Source organism: Bos taurus, chromosome 26 (assembly GCF_002263795.3).
Source record: "Bos taurus isolate L1 Dominette 01449 registration number 42190680 breed Hereford chromosome 26, ARS-UCD2.0, whole genome shotgun sequence".
In the NCBI taxonomy this organism is placed as follows: Eukaryota; Metazoa; Chordata; class Mammalia; order Artiodactyla; family Bovidae; genus Bos; species Bos taurus.
Genome location: NC_037353.1, coordinates 34,991,887 through 35,009,550, shown reverse-complemented (window position 1 = coordinate 35,009,550; position 17,664 = coordinate 34,991,887). Strand labels below are relative to the sequence as shown.

Genomic DNA, 17,664 nt, shown 5'->3' with positions numbered 1-17,664 from the left:
AAGGAATTTTTATGGGACTTGAGCTTGTGCCGGGTACTATAGGAAAGTTTTTCTAGAAGAGAGAGAATTCAAGTTGGCCTAGAAATGTCGTTAGTACAGGAGCAGCAGCCACAGATGTGGTCAGAAGAGGGGGGTGTTGAATCACTTTGTGTACCGAGAGGCCTTATCTGCACATTTCTTTATTCTCTGAATGATTTTTGTGATCAATTGGGGATATCAGGGGCAAGCTGCCAGCAATGCTTTCTTTCCCTTTCTCAGGCACATTGATTTTAAATGTCTCTAGACATTTAAATTGCTCTCCAGAAAGGTTGCCCAATTTACATGCAAGCCTTAGAGATAATGCATGCTCAGTGGATTGGTTCAAGACCACCACAGTAAGGCAAATACAGCAGTTAAATGAGCCACACAAATTTTTTGCTTTCCCAGTGCATATGAAAGTTATCTTTACTCTATGTTGTAGTCTGCTGAGTGTGCGATAGCATTATGTCTAAAACAGCAATGTATGCACCTGAATTAGAAAATATTGCTGAAAAAAATGCTACCATCTGAGCCTTCAGTGAGTCATAGTAGTAACATCAAATATGACTGATCACAGATTACCGTAACAGATATAATAATAATGAAAAAGTTTGAAAAATTGGGAGAATTAGAAGTGAGCAAAGGTTTTTGAAAAGATGGTGCCAATAAACTTGATGTAGCATTGCCACAAATCTTGAATTTGTTACAAAAAAAAGTATTATCTTCGAAGCACAATAAAACGGTGTATGCCTATACATTCTTCTGGGTTCTTTTAAATACTCAGCTGCCCTAATAATGATGTTTCTAATAATCAGAATAACAGCAACTATAATAATAGCAAACTTTCATAGAGACCTGAGTCCTTTATTCCATTGAATCCTCATCAGAGAACTTGAGACAAGCACTAATAACATCCTGGCTTTCATATGAGGACCCCAAGGCTAGAAAAGGGGGGGAACTAGCCTGGGTCACGTGGTTAGCCAACAGCGAGCTGGGGTTCAGAACCAGGGTGTCCCATTCCAGGGCCTACACTCTTTACTGTGAAGAAATACTTTCTTCTTTATCTTCTTCACAGGATCCTGCCACGGAGAATTTAAAGCTGAGAAATTAAGAGCCATTGAATTGATGATCACAAATTTTAGAAAGTCTGGTTTAGGGTGATAAGGAAGTAGAGTCCTGTTTACAAAAATGAGACTTATGGGCATTGTTCCAGAAGTCGCATATATAGTATTAGGGAGGCAGCCGGCATGGGATGGGGAGGGGGAGCTGGTACTTAGCTACTCACAGGTGCCCTCAATTAATAAAGGCTGATGAGCGCCTTCTTAAAATCACAGCCAGGACGCTATAATTAAATATTCTCTGGGCCAGCTGGAGCTCAGACGCTATTTAAATCACCCCCAAGGAAATAAACAGAAGGACATCCAGGCCCTTGGATCTGCTGAGGCTCATGATGTTCCCGCGCTAAGGGAGGATGGGGGGTCTGCGAGTCTCCTGGGGAAGATTTTGTGCAGGGCAGGAACGCGGAATGAAATGGCGCTTAAGTAAATAGTTATTGAGTGTGTAGTGGGTGCATGCTGGGGCCCACCTGCTTGGATTAGCAAAACTATGGATTTAACAAACGTGGAGTAAGGACCGGCGGCTGCTCTTTTCCAGATTGCGCTGGCTGCGGACGAGACATCAAGAATGGACAGGCCCTGCTGGCGCTGGAAAAGCAGTGGCACTTGGGTTGCTTTAAGTGCAAGTCCTGCGGGAAAGTCCTCACCGGAGAGTACATCAGCAAGTAAGCCTGGGGCGCAGGCGCGGATGGATCCTTCAGCAGGGGTGGGTCATCGTGGGCTGCCCTGCGCTCTAGGAATACACCCCAGCCCAGCCCATCAGACGTGATGAAAGACCTTCACATTCCACAATCCATATGAACTTTTTGCTATGAAACTTTGGAAAGGAATTTTATTCTTCTGTTGTTGCCCACTATAAATTTAATTAAATGTTCATCGTTGCCTAATGTAACAATTAACGAAGCTGACATAATGGTAGGCTATATGTTGCAACCAGTTAAGCATTTAGTAATTTTACTTTTGCTAATCCCCCCTCCCCCATTTGAAACTACTGATAGTAAACCTTTATCCTCCATTCAGGTCTCAGCCATGACTGCTGGCCCTCCCCTGCCCCCACCCCACCCTAAAAAAACTCAGTGTCCAGGCACAGAGCCCATTAGGACCACTCTGGAGTAGGTTCCTTAGAGTCAGAGGCTGGTGTAGAGAAGAGCTAGAGCAGGTGACGTTTTGGGGGTTTTGTTTAATGTGACCTTGAAAAGCTAGTTACAGTGGTTACGTTTTAAATTGAGGAAAGAATGAGCATGGGGTGGGGGGAGGGCCTAGAGGCAGTAAGGGAAAATTTTCCCCTCTGCTAAGTTGCTTCAGTCGTGTCCAACTCTGTGAGACCCCATAGACGGCAGCCCACCAGGCTCTGCCGTCCCTGGGATTCTCCAGGCAAGAACACTGGAGTGGGTTGCCATTTCCTTCTCCAATGCATGAAAGTGAAAAGTGAAAGTGAAGTCACTCAGTCATGTCCAACTCTTAGCGACCCCATGGACTGCAGCCTACCAGGCTCCTCCGTCCATGGGATTTTCCAGGCAAGAGTACTGGAGTGGGGTGCCATTGCCTTCTCCAAAATTTTTTTTCCCTATCCACTTTTTAAAATGTTCTCCAACCAGCATCTATTTAAAAAAAATTTTTTTAATGAATTTAATGTATGAATATACACAATGAAACAAAATAAGTAGCTTGGGCCCCACCCCCTAGAAATCTAATTCTGCAGATCTGGGGTAAAGCAAACCCTGGTATTCAGGAGGCAGAAACTACACAGGTGATTCTGAGGTACAGCCAAAGAGAACTGCTCCGCCTTTAACACCGATGCCTGTGCAGAGCTAGGTAACTGGGCTGTCTGGAGACGTTTTAACTCTCCCATGCGATGGCACACCTAGAACATGATCTTTTAACTGTGTCATGAGGTAAATGAGGGGCTTCCCAGGTGGTGCTAGTGGTAAAGAACCCGCCTGCCAATGCAGGAGACGTAAGAGATGCAGGTTTGATCCTTGGGTGGGGATGATCCCCTGGAGGAGGGGGGCATGGCAACCCACTCCAGTGTTCTTGCCTGGAGAATGCCATGGACAGAGGAGCCTGGTGGGCTACAGTCCATAGGGTCGCAAAGAGTCGGACACGACTGAAGCGACTTAGCACACATGCGAGAGGTAAATGAAGACAGTTGCAGGAGGATGGTTGAGAGGCCCTGGGCCCCCAGGCTCCCTCAGGGCCAAGGAGAAGGCGTCGCCACGCTCTTAGGAGGCTCTGGTGTGTGAATCAAGGAGGTGTGGGGGAGGAGACAAGGAAGAGGAGTGTGGGACTACAGCTGAAGCCCGTCAGGCCTGGTGCTGCAAGAGAGGGACGCCATGGTTTTTGCTAGTGAGGTCTGAGGCAGTCAAGGAATGAGCAGCGACAGCCATTTGGCTGTTACTCCCATGTGGCTTGGAGGACCTCAGCACTCTCTCTGGAGTGTTTGCTCCTGTGGGTTTTGACTCTGCCCCACCAGGTCTCCTCCAGGCATGTGAATGGTAGTTGAGCGAGAAATAACTTCTTCTTCCCTTCTGTGCAACTGGTCGGAGAGAGATGGGGTCTGGGCATCTGTCCTGCCCTCGGAAGCTGAGCTGTGTTTGTCCTGCAGGGATGGTGCTCCATATTGTGAAAAGGACTACCAGGGGCTCTTCGGGGTAAAATGTGAAGCCTGCCACCAGTTCATCACAGGGAAAGTCCTGGAGGTAAGTGACACACGGGCTCCCATCAGAACCACCATCATGGTCCTCAAGGCTCTCGGAAACACACAAGGGTCTCTTTTTCCATCTTTTTCTCACGTGCAGAGGAAAGAAAGTAGTTGCAGGTGACAGATCACTTAGAGAATGTCTGTGTGACACTGTCTGCTCAGGCAGTGTCTACTTCATGCTGGAAACTGGAAGGATAGAGAATATGAGGGGAAAAAAAGAATGGAAAAGAGTCTATGAGGAATTATGTAGGAGGAACGGCTTTATTAAACTGTTCTTTTTATTTAGAAGTTAGAAAAGAGGAAATGAAGACTGTGTTCGAGCCACATGTGTCTGTGTGTACAAATGTGTGTATAAGTAAGTGAGTAAGTGTTAATTGCTCAGTCATACCCTACTCTTTGAGACCCCCATGGCCTGCAGCCCACCAGGCTCCTCTGTCCATGCGATTTTCCAGGCAAGGATACTGGAGTGGGTTGCCATTTCCTTCTCCAGGGGATCTTCCCAACCCAGGGATCGAACCCCAGTTTCCTGCACTGCAGGCAGATTCTTTACCAACTAGGCTACAATATGTGCCTGCATATTTGTGTGTGCACATGTGTGGGTGCTCATGTGTGTACAAATGGGAGCATACAGACTCAGGGAACAGAGGCTCTGAATGGAAGTTAAGAGAAAAAAGTCGTTAGAGGTGAGGGCGTAGGCTTCCTCACCCTTAGAAAACCACATCCTGTGTGACCCAGAACGTCCTGTGGCCCAGGCTGACAGAAGGCTGTCAAGTTCTGGTGTGACTGACTGCCTCGCACCGGGAAGCTTGGTTCCTGCTTTCTCAGCAGTCGCCCCGCCACCTTCTGCCTCTGGGCGGAACTGAGCTCCTGAGTTGGCGCCATCAGTAGACTTGGGGCCAGAGGTCAGAGAGTCACTGCCCGCCTGCCTACAGGCCTGTGAGATATTAACCCACTCTCATGGAAAAAGTAAGGGCTTCCCAGGTGGCTCAGTGGTAAAGAATCTGCCTGCTAGTACAGGAGATACAAGACCCCTGGGTTCGAGCCCTGGGTCAGGAAGATCCCCTGCAGGAGGAAATGGCAACCCACTCCAGTATTCTTGCCTAGAGAATTCCATGGACAGAGGAGCCTGGAGGGCTACAGTCCACAGGGTCACAAAGAGTTGGACGCCACCGAGCACACAGACACAGCAGAAGTAAGCATTGCCTCACACCCACCCCAAGTCTCAGGGTGAGGCTGTGTGCTGAGCAGACGTGAGTCAGGATGCCCAATGGGGCCCTGGGAACGTGACCGGGCAACTCGTCACATTGCGTCTATAGACACCAGTCACTATATCCACATCACCACATTCAAATTTCCCAGCAGGGTGTGGTCCAGGGACCCAGGACATGAATCTGAGTGGCACCCGAGGTGTCCCTGGGCATCTTCTGTGGGTGTAGTCTTCCTAGTCCCACAGCAAGCCCCATGATGCCTTCCTGCCCATGAAATGCAGGACAGGGGGCAGTGCTGGCTCTGTGCTGGACCTAGTCCAGCTAATTAGATTTGGGATGCAGGTTGTCAGTGCAGTTCCTGACCCAGAGGAACAGTGTTTCGGGAAGAGGAAACCACAATGGCAGAGGCTCAGCAGCAAGGACAAGTATAGCATACCCAAGAAACCAAGTCATTTGGGCAGGGGTATGGGTGAGAGAGAGGATGCTGGAGGAAGGAAGGGGCCCGAGTGTGAGGACCTCAGAAATCACTGTCAGGAGTTTGGCTTTACCTTGAGGATGGTGGGAAGTATTGAAGTGATTGTAGCTGGAGCGTCATGTGATAGGATCAGACTGCTGTGTGAAGAATGGAAGGGAGTCCTCATATGAGTGTGCCCCCCTGTTCACAGCAGCTTGGCTCACACCAGGCAGAAGGGAAAACAACCCACGCCTGTCCCTCAGCCTTAGGAAGGAATTCTGACACATGCCACAGCATGCGTGTACCTTGAAAACATTATGCCAAGTAGTAGAAGCAGTCACAGAAGACCACATACTATATGATTCTATTTGCATGAAATATCCAGAATAGGTACATCCATAGAGAAAGCAGTTACCTGAACTTGAGGGCAGGGAGAGAGTGGGGAGTAACTGCTTATTGGTTCCCACTTAGGGTGATGAATCTGCTTGGAAAATAGAGGAAGTGGTTGCACAACCTTGTGAATATCCTAGATGTCATGGAGTTGTTCCCTTTAACATGGTGTATGTGATGTTATGTGAATTTCACCTCAAATGAAACACATTAATGGATGGAAATGGAGTGGGGAGCAGACAAGGAGGGCACGTAGAGGAGAGCTTTGGACAGCAAACAGTGGTGCCGCTGGCTGGAGTGACACCTGAGAAGTGGACCCCCACCACCCACACACAGTTGCAGTAAGGGGGATTTTTCACGGCCCTTCCAATAAGGCTTTTATTGCGAGTCCAAGGATACTTCAAGGCTGGGTTTGGGGCCCAAGGTCATGCACATGCTTAAGAAAGCTATTGGAGAAGTGGGTGTGATGCATCCAGAGTTGTCGCTTCAAGTCCAGCCCTCTCATCCCAAGACACAAGTGCAGTGGTCCTTGTCTGTCCTCTGAATGTGTCCCTCGTCCCTCCACAGAGCAAGGAGCCCTGAGAGACTCAACAGCATTTCCTTTGAGCTTCCCAAGTTTGATCTGCTGCATGGGGCTGAAATAAACCTGTTGAGGTGGGAGCAGTTAGGAAATTTCATTTTAAAACAGCAGGAAGATGGGGTTTAGACTTATGGAGTGATCCATGCATGAAAATACCAAATCACTATGCCGTACTCCTGAAACTAATATAATATTGTATGTTGATTCTAATTCAGTAACAAATAAATAAAACACCAGAACCATTTCCCAGATGTTTGGCTATAGCTAAAGGGACAGGAAGACTGAATGCCGCCCCCAGCTTGGAGGCCCCACAGTTGTAGACAGCGTGTATGGAGGCAGCTCTCTCCTCAGGCCATATGTGGGACTGTGTCCCCCCAAAAAAGAGTTGGGGAGACAAAAGGACTGAGGGGGGCGGGTGTTGATTACCTTCAGATTTAGTTCAACTGCTATGGGAAGGAATCTCTAAAAGAAAACTGGATCCAAGAACATGCCGTGTTGAAGACACATCTGCTCGCTCTGCTTTTTCCCTGGAGGCCAAGTACTTAGATGCTTGTAGGGGCTGTGAGGGCCCCTTACCACGTTGGCTTCAGGCCTCCGTGAGGGCCAATGGTGGGGGTGAAACCTTGCATCCTTTCCACACAGACCCACAGAGGTGGGGCTTCTGGGAGCAGTTTGCAGCAGGGTTCTGGGCAGAGTCAAGACCCACCCACTGGGCGTGCTGTCCCTCTCAGATGGGTGTGTGATCTGGAAAATCATCCTGTGCTGTGAGCACGCCGACATGTGACAGCTCGTGAGTCAGCCTGGCCCAGCTCCCAGCAGAAAACCCTGAGCTCCTCCCTCCACCTTTATTCTCTGATCTACTGTAGGTGCAGCAGGATGGGTCTGATTTGTTGTAAATACTATAATCCTTGTTTTGGTTTGGGTATTCCCCATTTTTAAAATTACAGTGAAATCCACATAATATACCTGGAGTAGGAAATGGCAACCCACTCCAGTATTCTCACCTGCAGAATCCCATGGAGAGGAGCTTGGTGGACTGCAGTCCATGGAGTCACAGGGAGTTGGACACAACTGAGCATATGCCACATGACATAAAATGTAACGTCTTAGCCATGCTTCAGAGTACAGTTCCGTGTATTACATAGATTTATGATGTTGTGAAACCATCGCCAGCATCCAGCTCTGTAGCCCTTTATGTCTTATAAAACTGAAATCTGTGCTTATTAAACTGTAACTCCCCATCCCCCTCTCCCCACAGCACTTGGCAGTGACCATTCCACTTTGTCTCTATGCATTTGACTGCTCTGGGCATCTCATATAAATGGAGTCATACAGTATTTGTGGGGTCTTGTTTGTTCGTTTGTTTTTGTGATGGCCCTTTTTCACTTGGGCTTCCCTGGTGGCTCAGCTGGTAAAGAATCCACCTGCAAATGTGGGATACTTGGGTTCAATCCCTGGGTTGGGAAGATCTCCTGGAGAAGAGAACAGCTACCCACTCCAGTATTCTGGCCTGGAGAATTCCATGGACTGTATAGTCCATGGGGATCGCAAAGAGTCAGACACGACTGAGCGACTTTCACTTTTTACTCTCACTTTTTCACTTAGTGTAATGTCCGCAAGTTTTGTCCATGTGGTAGTGTGTGACAGTTTTTTCTTTCTTTTTCAGGCTGAATAATATTCCATTGTATGGACATACCACATTTTGCCTTTCCAGTCTGTGATGTTTGGTTTTGTTGTTGCTGTTGTTTCTGATTGATTTTACCCGTAGAGATTGTGAATGTATTGTGAGTTCCCCGTGTCTTCTGTAACAGTGGTGGCTTAGAACCACAGAAACTTTCTCTCACAGTTCTGGGGCCAGAAGTCCACAACTGAAGTGTTGGCAGGGCTCCTTTACAAGGCTCTAGGGGAGGATCTTTCTTTGCCTCTTCCAGACTCTGGTGGCTGTGGCTACATAACCCTGACCTCTGCCTTGGTCTGCACAGAGCCTTCCCCTCTGTGCCCTGTCTTCCATCTGTGTCAAACCTCTTTCTCTTAGAAGGTCCCTTATCATTGGATTTAAGGTTCATCAGCATCCCAGGTGGCACTGGTGATAAAGAACCCATCTGCTGATGCAGGAGACGTAAGAGATGCGGGTTTGATCCCTGGGTCGGGAGGATCCCCTGGAGGAGGGCATGGCAACCCACTCCAGTATTCTTGCCTGGAAGTTCCGTGGGCAGAGGAGCCTGGCGGGCTACAGTCCATAGGGTCACAAAGAGTCAGACACGACTGAAGAGACTTCACACACATAGGCTCTTCCAAGATGATTCCTTCATCCCAGGATCCTTAGTTTAATTACATCTGCAAAGCCCCTTTTTTCAGACATGCCAAGGTTCCAGAGATTTTATGTGGATATATCTTTGGTGGTAGGGAGGGGGGCACCATTTCAGTCAACATGGAAACTTACACAAGTCTCATCCCAGTGAGGGCTGAAGCTCTGATGTGGTTTTAATGGAACCCTCACCGAGCATCAGAGATGTCCTGAGACCGCTTCTCTGGACGTGTTTCGTCCGGGATACCACCAGACACCTGAAGGAGCTTTAAGAAGGAGAAAGGTCCTGGAACAGTGATCAAGGAGCTCCAGGCTCAGCTATGTCAGTAACTCCTGAGGAATTTGGGACAGGTCATTTAGCCTCTTTGAGACTATCTGCATATATAGGTAAAAGGACTTCCGGACATAGAAGTGTGGAAGGTAAAGGAAGAGGACCTGTCCCATGGCTGCCCCCTTCCCTCTCCTGTTCTAAAATTCTGTCTCCCTCTGTTATTGTTTTTTTCTTTTTGGGGATGTCATTGTTTCACAATGTTATGTCAGTTTCTGCTGTACAACGTGAATCAGCTGTATGTTTACATGTATCTGCTCCCTCCTGAGCCTCCCTCCCACCTCCTGCTTGCACCCCTGTAGGTCATCACGGAGCACCGAGCACTATAGCTCCCTGTGCTGCACGGCAGCTGCCCACTACCTGTCTGTCCTACACGTGGTCGTGTATATATGACAGTGCTACTCTCCCAATGCATCACACCGTCTCCTTCCCCCACTGTGTCCACAAGTCCATTATCTGTCTGTGTCTCTGTTTCTGCCCTGCAGATAGGTTCATCAGTCCCATTTTTCTAGATTCCATATATGTGCGTTAATATATTTGTTTTTCTCTTTCTGACTTATTTCACGCTGTATGACAGACTCGAGGTCTATCCACATCTCTACAAACCACCCTATTTGATTCCGTTGTAATGGCTGAGTAATATTCCATTGTGTATATGTAAGACATCTCCTTTACCCATTCCTCTGTTGATGGATACTTAGGTTACTTCCCTGTCCTGGCTATTGTAAATAGTGCTTCTATGAACACTGGGGTACATGTGTCTTTTTGAATTATGGTCTTCTCATGTGCCCAGTAGTGGGATTGCTGGGATAAACCCTTCCCAGGATGTGGGCTTGAGGGGATGGGGAGGAGAGCCTTCATGGGTTTTAATGAAAAGGGCTTCAGTGATAGGAAATCAGGGATCTACTTTTGGTTCTGGAATTCACAGCTGTGTGACCTTGGGCAAATCAATTTCTTTGAACCTTGATTTTTTCTTTAATATACAAATGTTAAACTATACATGTAAATCCAAGACTTGGGCCACTTGACCTCTAAATTTCCTTTGGTTCTAAGGATCTGAATTCTATAATTCTCCTTGTCTTAGATCTAAGGGGTCAGAGCCAGCAGTTCTTTTTTTCTGGAGAGATTTTTCTAGAACACTCAGCATATAGCATACACTCAAACTGTAGTTTTCTCATTAGCTTGCTTTCAGTTCTGTTTTAGAGGGTCATCTTGCTATAAGTGGCACATCTTTTAGAGCTTATGCTAATTAACCTATAAATTCAGGCGTGTTCTGAAAATGCTTACAACCTGCCTCCTAACTAAGAAGTCCAAAAGCAGATTTGCGTGAGATACAGCCAACAGCCTGCTCTCTCCATCTCCATCTCTAAACTCTTCTCAGAGCAATCTTCCTCCTCCTGGTCCTACTTCCCTTCCCTACACCCACCCTGCTCGCTTCTGCTCTAGCAGCCCAGAGGTAACAGGACTCGGCGTGAGCCTTCAGACTTAAGTCACAGATGTCAGTAGACATTAGGGGCATCCCTTTGGTGTGAATTTCCTTCCATCTTTTTGTTGGATGGTCCTAGGAGATCTCTGACTCCGACAAACTTCATTTCCTGGGTTCAGGTTGTTACCTGCCAACTTTCCCAAGAAAGAAAGCAGCAACAAAATCATTGCAAAATGAATGCAATACAGAAAAAAAAGAAAAAAGCAAATGTCAAACTGGACACAGAAGTCTGGAGGGTAAAGGAAAAGAGCCTGTCCACCCCACCCCCGTCCAGGGCTGTTCCATCTGCAGACCGAGGGTGGTCTTGAGTTCCCTTTGTCTGTCCTTTTGCACAACTCCCTCCCCCAGGGAGCTCAGTGTTTACCAAGCTCTCTCACATTCCTTCAAGACCAGTGCTCTCTGGATTGGCTGGCTCTGCAGACAGGGCCACCCTGAGCAGGCACCTGGCCATCTGCACCGGAGCCTCCTGTGCTCAGACCCCAGAGACAAAAGGAAAGTGGCGTGTCTGCATTCTTCCCAGGAGAGGAGGGCAGGGCTCCGAGTCTCTCCCTGGCTTTCTTCCTCAGGTCACCACACCCAGGAAATCAATCCTCCTGTCTTTCCAGAAGGGCTGGTGGCCCACATTGTGCTGGGGTGGGATGTCTACTATGCCGCTTGCGCTCTCCTGGGAAGAATGTGTGACAGGGTCTGTTACAATTCGAGTGTCTCACGATGTAAGAGCCCCTGACACGTGGCCCGTGGCCAGTCCCCAGTGCCTTTCCATCCCTACCCACGGGCGGCACTGTCTTGATCTGTTAACTTGGAAGTGATGGACCAAAGGACAGGACTCAGGCTGGCTTTAGACCCTGCCCGCTGGATCCCCTGCCGTGTAGCAAGCGTACTCACCACGTGATTCAGCAAATCCTTTCCCTTGATTCTCTGAAGGATTAAAAATGGTGGCTTTGTTTTATCTTGTTTTGTTTTTACTTTGTTTACTTTTCAACTAAAACTCCTTTTTCATAAAGCCCGAGGACAAATGTTTATGATGTTCCTGTAAAACTAATACACATTACAAACTGGAGGTCCCATCCGCTTCCTTCATTTTCCTGTATTTTAAGCATGTTCTGAAATGAGTAGGTCTTGGTCTGGGCTCACCTGTTATCTAATGAGAGGAAACAAGCTGTTCCAGGGCACTTGCATGGCAGACGGTCTTTTTGTCACCATTGAACACATAATTTGCAGAGACAGACTGAACTGTGAAGTCCCTCCTTTCTTGTTCTGTGTGTGTCCTTAAATGCAAGCAAGGCTAATAAACCATGTTCAGGCAGAAAACTAATTGCATTCTTCTCATTCCTACTGTGGCCCCAGGAATTTGTACCTCCTTCCCCTTAATTGTGGACCCAAATATTTTTCTGGATCACGGAAGGGAAAAGAATCAAGTAATATTAGAAGTTTTGAGTCAGATGGTCTCTGCCCTGGTGAAGAGTGAACCACCACAATAGCAGGCTTTTGCATAATAAAAATAGTTAACATCTACAAGTGATCTCATAAATATTTGATCCTCACAATAGGCCTGTAAAGTGATGAAAGCAGTTACTACTGACCTCCATCTACAGATGAGGCTGCTACGCTAGAAACCTGGAGGCTGACTGGTAACTGAACTGTGATTAGAAGTCTCAGTTCTCAGAAGATAGAAACACATATGAACATACATGCACACCCACATACACACACGTACACACACACTGATTCATGATCCATGTGGCAGTAATCATTGCAGAGAACAAGTAACTAAATTGCCTCCTGAAATAACTTACAGAAGGACCAATTCCTGGTGAGATGAGGAAAGTCTATCTGAACAGTGGCCTTGCTATATCTATTTTCAGGGCAGTAAACATCTGCTGCTTCTTTGGTTTCCTTTATTCCTGTGTCAAATGTTGCCGAAGTTCAGGGACCCTGTGCACAGAGTCTGTGGTGTTTCTACATTGTCGTGCCTCATTCTGTCTTGCCCTCTTTACTCAGCTGGAGGCTCCACAAGGGCACCTGACTTGGGCCATGGAGACAATTGTAGGTGGATGGTGCTGTCTTAGACGAGGGAACACACTTTGTGTACAGAGCTCTGGTTGAGGATGCCCCAGAGCTCCATGGAGAGTCAAGAAGAGCTTTGAGGCCATTCCAATATAGACATACACTGGTCACTTTTCCTAATTTAAAATAGAAGTTAACAATAAACTGCAGAAATGGCTTTATCTTAAATATGAGTTCAGCAAGATATGCTATAGTCATACAAAGAAATATTATTTAGCAATAAAAAAGAACAAGGTCCTGATTACCTGCTACAGAATGGACGAACCTTGAAAATATCCTAAGTAAAAGAAGCTAGTCACAAAAGATCACCAATTAGATGATTCCTAGAATGGGCAAATCTGTAGAGACAGCAAGTCTGCTGGCTGTTGCCCGGGTCTGGCGGGAGAAGGAAATGACTGTCAATGGGTATGGAGTTTTGTTTGGAGGTGATGAAATGTTCTTAGATAGTAGTGATGGTTGCACAAGTCTGTGAATCAATCAATACTAAAAACTACTGAATTGTACACTTTTTTCCAAAAAGGTGAATTTTATGGCATGTGGATATCTCAGTGTAGGTAGGTAGGTAAGTAGACAGATATACATACACATACATCTATCCATCTGTGCAGAGATATACAAGGTGATAGAGAGTTGGAATCCAGTATTTCTCAGTTTCCATATCTGTAAGATGAGGCTGCTAACTGCTACCTCATAGAGCTGCAGGATTTGAAAATAAAGGCATGAAAATCTTTAGCATAATTAGTAGCCAGGTTAGTCCCTTCTCCTTTCTCTCTCTCCTTTCTTCCAGTCTTTGATAGTTTCACTTATTAGAAAGTGGGTAAAGCCCAAGAATGGGCTTCCCTGGTGGCTCAGACAGTAAAGAATCTGCCTGCAATGCAGGAGACCCAGGTTCAGTTCCAGGGTCAGGAAGATCCCCTGGAGAAGGGAATGGCTACCCACTCCAGTATTCTTGCCTGGAGAATCCCATGGACAGAGGAGCCTGGCTGGCTACAGTCCGTAGGGTTGCAGAGAGTCAGACACGACTGAAGCGACTTAGCACATACGCATACAAGGGACAAGAATAGAGATTCAAGTCAATAAATGTCTTTGTGCCAGAGTGTCTGTGAGCTTCTTTCCTTTGTGGGCTTTAAACTTTCATTCCCTTGCATGCTCATAGGTTGTCATTGCACAGAACTGTGCCCTTGATCATAGTGTGTGACCTGATTAACATATAATCTCCCCAGCGTGGGAAAGGAAACTCAAGTTTAAGTTCGAAGTATGGTTTTTGATGCATTGGTCACAATATCTTATTTGCAGATAATAACCTGGTGCTAATATTTGATTCCCTGCATCATTAATAGATGAAGAATCAGCCCAGTAGAGCACAAGAAGCATGCTGACATGACAAATGGTTGGAGGAAAATTTCTCTGATTCACCCAAAGTTATCCACTTTGTCCTACATTAATGATAAGAGGAAATATGTTGCCAGGGTAACAGAAGACTCTTCACAGGCAGTAAAGGTTTGATATTTATTTTAAAAAGTCACCCCATTTCTGCCAGCACAAACGGAAGGGCTTTCTTCTCCGGAAATGACATTTTGAAAAGAGTTTGTGTTTTGAGTTAAAAAGATGTTTTGCTTTTCAGTGTTATTCCACTTCAGAGAGTTTAGCTTCTTGCTGGTGAAGTGTGGGGGTGGGGTGACAGCTGAACCGAGTAGGGGAACGTGACTCTTCCTGAGAAATCAGTAAGAAGTATTGAGCATGTGCTGGTGGCCCTGCCTTAGGGGCCGCAGAAGATGTGAGATTCAGGATTCATTCTCAGATAGATAAGGCATACATTTCTAAAAGTAATAGGGCGTCTGAGTCCAAAATTAGGAATCAGGGTCCAGGGCACCCCTAGGGCCCATGAGTACCCAAAGCTATTGCAGCGTCTTTAGTGTGAGGGCAATTCTTAGTGGTGGTATTGAACTTTAGAAATAGCTAGGACCCTAGTGGGAACCTGCTGTATAGCACAGGGAACTCAGCTGGGTGCTCTGTGATGACCTAGATGGGTGGGCTTGGGGAGCAGGAGAAGGAGGTCTAAGAAGGAGGGGATAGATGTATACATGTAGCTGATTCACTTCATTGTACAGCAGAAACTAATAACACTGTAAAGCAATTATACTCTAATTAAAAAAAAAAAAAATCTAGAACCCAACAGCAGAGAGCCAGCCTGCCTAGACAGGTGGCCAGCAAGTTCAGTGTTGGGATGGGTCTCTGGGCTGGCCACTGTTCTGAGCACAGATGTGATGACGCCTCATAATTGTTCATTCTCCTCTCCAGGACCCAGCACATCCTGAGCCACAGAAAGCTTATGTGTCTGTGTTCTCATGGACTCAGGGCACCCATCCTTCCCCTTCCTGCTGGTCCCCACCTGTTCCCATCCCTGGCTCTGTTCCCATCCCTGGCTCTGTTCATATCTCCTTCACCATGATAAACCTAAAAAGGAAGACTATACTCCTTCTTCTAAGGGATCGATTCCAGGGTGCTTCACCTGCCCTGCACAGGGACCTTCAGTGAATTCCAAGGTAATTGTCATGACCTTTTCTTGGCGGAGCAGAAAGAGAGTTCAGTCTTTGACAACATATCTCAGTACACAAGATAACTAGGGGCCCACAGTTGTGTGAGGGCCTAGTAAGAGGCACACATCATAAAAGACCTGGAGTTTAAAAGAGATTCTTGTCAATTGTTAGAAGTCAGCTTTGGATCTTGAGGAATGAGTAGGTACAGGCAGGTGAGAGTGAGCAGTTTATCTCCATTTGCTCCTGTGACTGATGTCTTGGGTCACTTTTTTCTACCTTGTTTGTTTCTTTTATTTCATGTTACCATTTGGTTTAATTGCATCCTTATTGTGTGCCGTTTTCCACTTCAAATCATTTTTGTATTCAGTCAGGGTGTAAGCTTGAAAAATTAAAATACTAAATCTTTTCCATCTGTGACTAGCGTTATTAATTTAATTATGAAGTACATTGACTTTTGTGGGTTCACCTGAATCCATTTCTCCATCTGAAATCATCCCTATTAGAAAATGCCTGTAACTGTTCTGGCTGATGGTAGATGGGCTTTCTATGCCCAGATCAAGCCCCTCTCCTGAAATCCAGGTTTTATCTCTAGGGGGTGTGGGGTGGGGGTGGGGAGGATTGTGACAACCCTTCAGGTCTCAAGAAATGATCTCTAGCTTCTGGATTCATGAAAACTCAGACAAAAGGTGGTATATTGCGTTACCTTGGCTCTACCGTGTCCTTATATTTTGTCCACTTAGTCTCTTGTAGCAAATGTACAGCTGGAGGTGGGGGATGGTTAGATATTGAAACATGGAACCATTGGAGTTTCCCTGGTGGCCCAGTGCCTAAGACTCTGCGCTCCAGGTGCAGGGGGTCTGGGTTCATCTCTGGTCAGGGAACTAGATCCCACATGCTGCACCTAAGTATCCTGCGTCCTGGCAACTAAGACCCTGAGCAGCTATAGAGAAAGAGAAAGAGGAAGGGAGAGGGAGAAAGAAACGTGGTACCATCTTCAGGTCACTAGGACAACTTCCGTTCTCTCTAGGTGAGGATGTGAGACAGTCCACGGGGTCCAGGAGATGGAGAGTGCTCCAGGGGAGATGGGCACCTTGAGTCCCCTTGGCCCAGGCAGTGACGCGGCCCTTCTGCCTGTCCTACTAGGAACAGGCTTCCTCCTCTCTCGTTTTCCACCTGAACGTGCTTTCTTCCTGGACCTCACGGCTTCCTGTCTTGTGAGGGATGCTGTGCCAACTCCAGCAGATGGACCTGCTTGGAGTGTGCCAGGAGGGGTGACAGTGAGAGCTGGTGCCTCTCCAGCCTGGCGGAAATGAACTGGTTCACTAATCCCTTTCCCAAAAGGACACTTTGGACTGGCCTTGCAAATGAAAACGGCTTATAAACCACCTAAAAATTTTCATGGCCCTGCAGGTAAACGCAAAGCTGGAGGCATCTTGGAAACATAGGATGAGGAATTCTGGAGCTTGAAGTGGCTGTAGGTAAGGTGAGAGAGGGAGTGTGCTTAGTAGAAAGAACTGCCACTGCCACACACACCAGGATTTGATTACAGGACCTACATTTAGAGCTGAGCAATGGGTAGCCAGTTGCTTAAACTCTCTGAGCCTCAGCATGCTCATATTGTAAAATATGGATAATCTTTACCTCTTAAAGACTTAAATCAGATTATAAACGAGTCACCTGTGTCTAACATACAGTACTTCAAGAATTTTTTCTTGTTTTCTTCCTTTATAAAGAAACACGTTTTTGTAAAAGCCTAGAACATTAAATTGGCTTCCCTGTGGCTCAGATGGTAGAGAATCTGCCTGCAATGCAGGTGACCTGGGTTCGAACCCTGGATCAGGAAAATCCTCTGGAGAAGGAAATGGCAACCCACTCCAATATTCTTGCCTGGAGAATCCCATGGTCAGAGGAGCCTGGTGGGCTACAGTCCATGGGGTCACAAAGAGCCGGACACAACTGAGCGACTCACACACACACGGTACGTTAAATTAGCTCATAACTTCCTGTCTGAATGGATTCAGGCTCACCCCCATCATTTACTCTCTGGTGGAGTTAAGTCTGGGATTATTTAAGATGCACAAGTTGATACTCACACTGATGCTTTCTTTTGAAATTTTCTTAGATCGCCTAACTATTGACATCTACAGGCCCGTAAATTCAACCTGCCACTGTTTTAGCAAGTATTTTGTATTCCTGTTTAATACTGGAGTGGGTTGCCATTTCCTACTTCCTTTAAAGCATCAACTGAGCGACTTCACTTTTCACTTTCATGCATTGGAGAAGGAAATGGCAACCCACTCCAGTGTTCTTGCCTGGAGAATCCCAGGGACGGGGGAGCCTGGTGGGCTGCCGTCTGTGGGGTCACACAGAGTCAGACATGACTGAAGCAACTTAGCCGTAGCAGCAGCAACAACTACGAAATAAAGATTTGTTGATGAATGTTTGTTTTTCCCGTTATTGATTTTTGTC

At 46.7% G+C, this 17,664-nt stretch overlaps 1 protein-coding gene across 17 annotated transcripts in view; it reads left to right on the top strand.

Moving 5' to 3' along the window:
• ABLIM1 (actin binding LIM protein 1) overlaps positions 1–17,664 on the top strand; it is a 329,208-nt gene that overhangs the window by 220,360 nt on the left and 91,184 nt on the right. For all 17 annotated transcript variants that reach the window (XM_059882069.1, XM_059882066.1, XM_059882065.1 and 14 more), the window contains 2 exons: positions 1,672–1,798; positions 3,739–3,832. In XM_059882069.1, the coding sequence (XP_059738052.1) occupies positions 1,672–1,798; positions 3,739–3,832 (221 nt within the window). The remainder of the gene's footprint in view (positions 1–1,671; positions 1,799–3,738; positions 3,833–17,664) is intronic.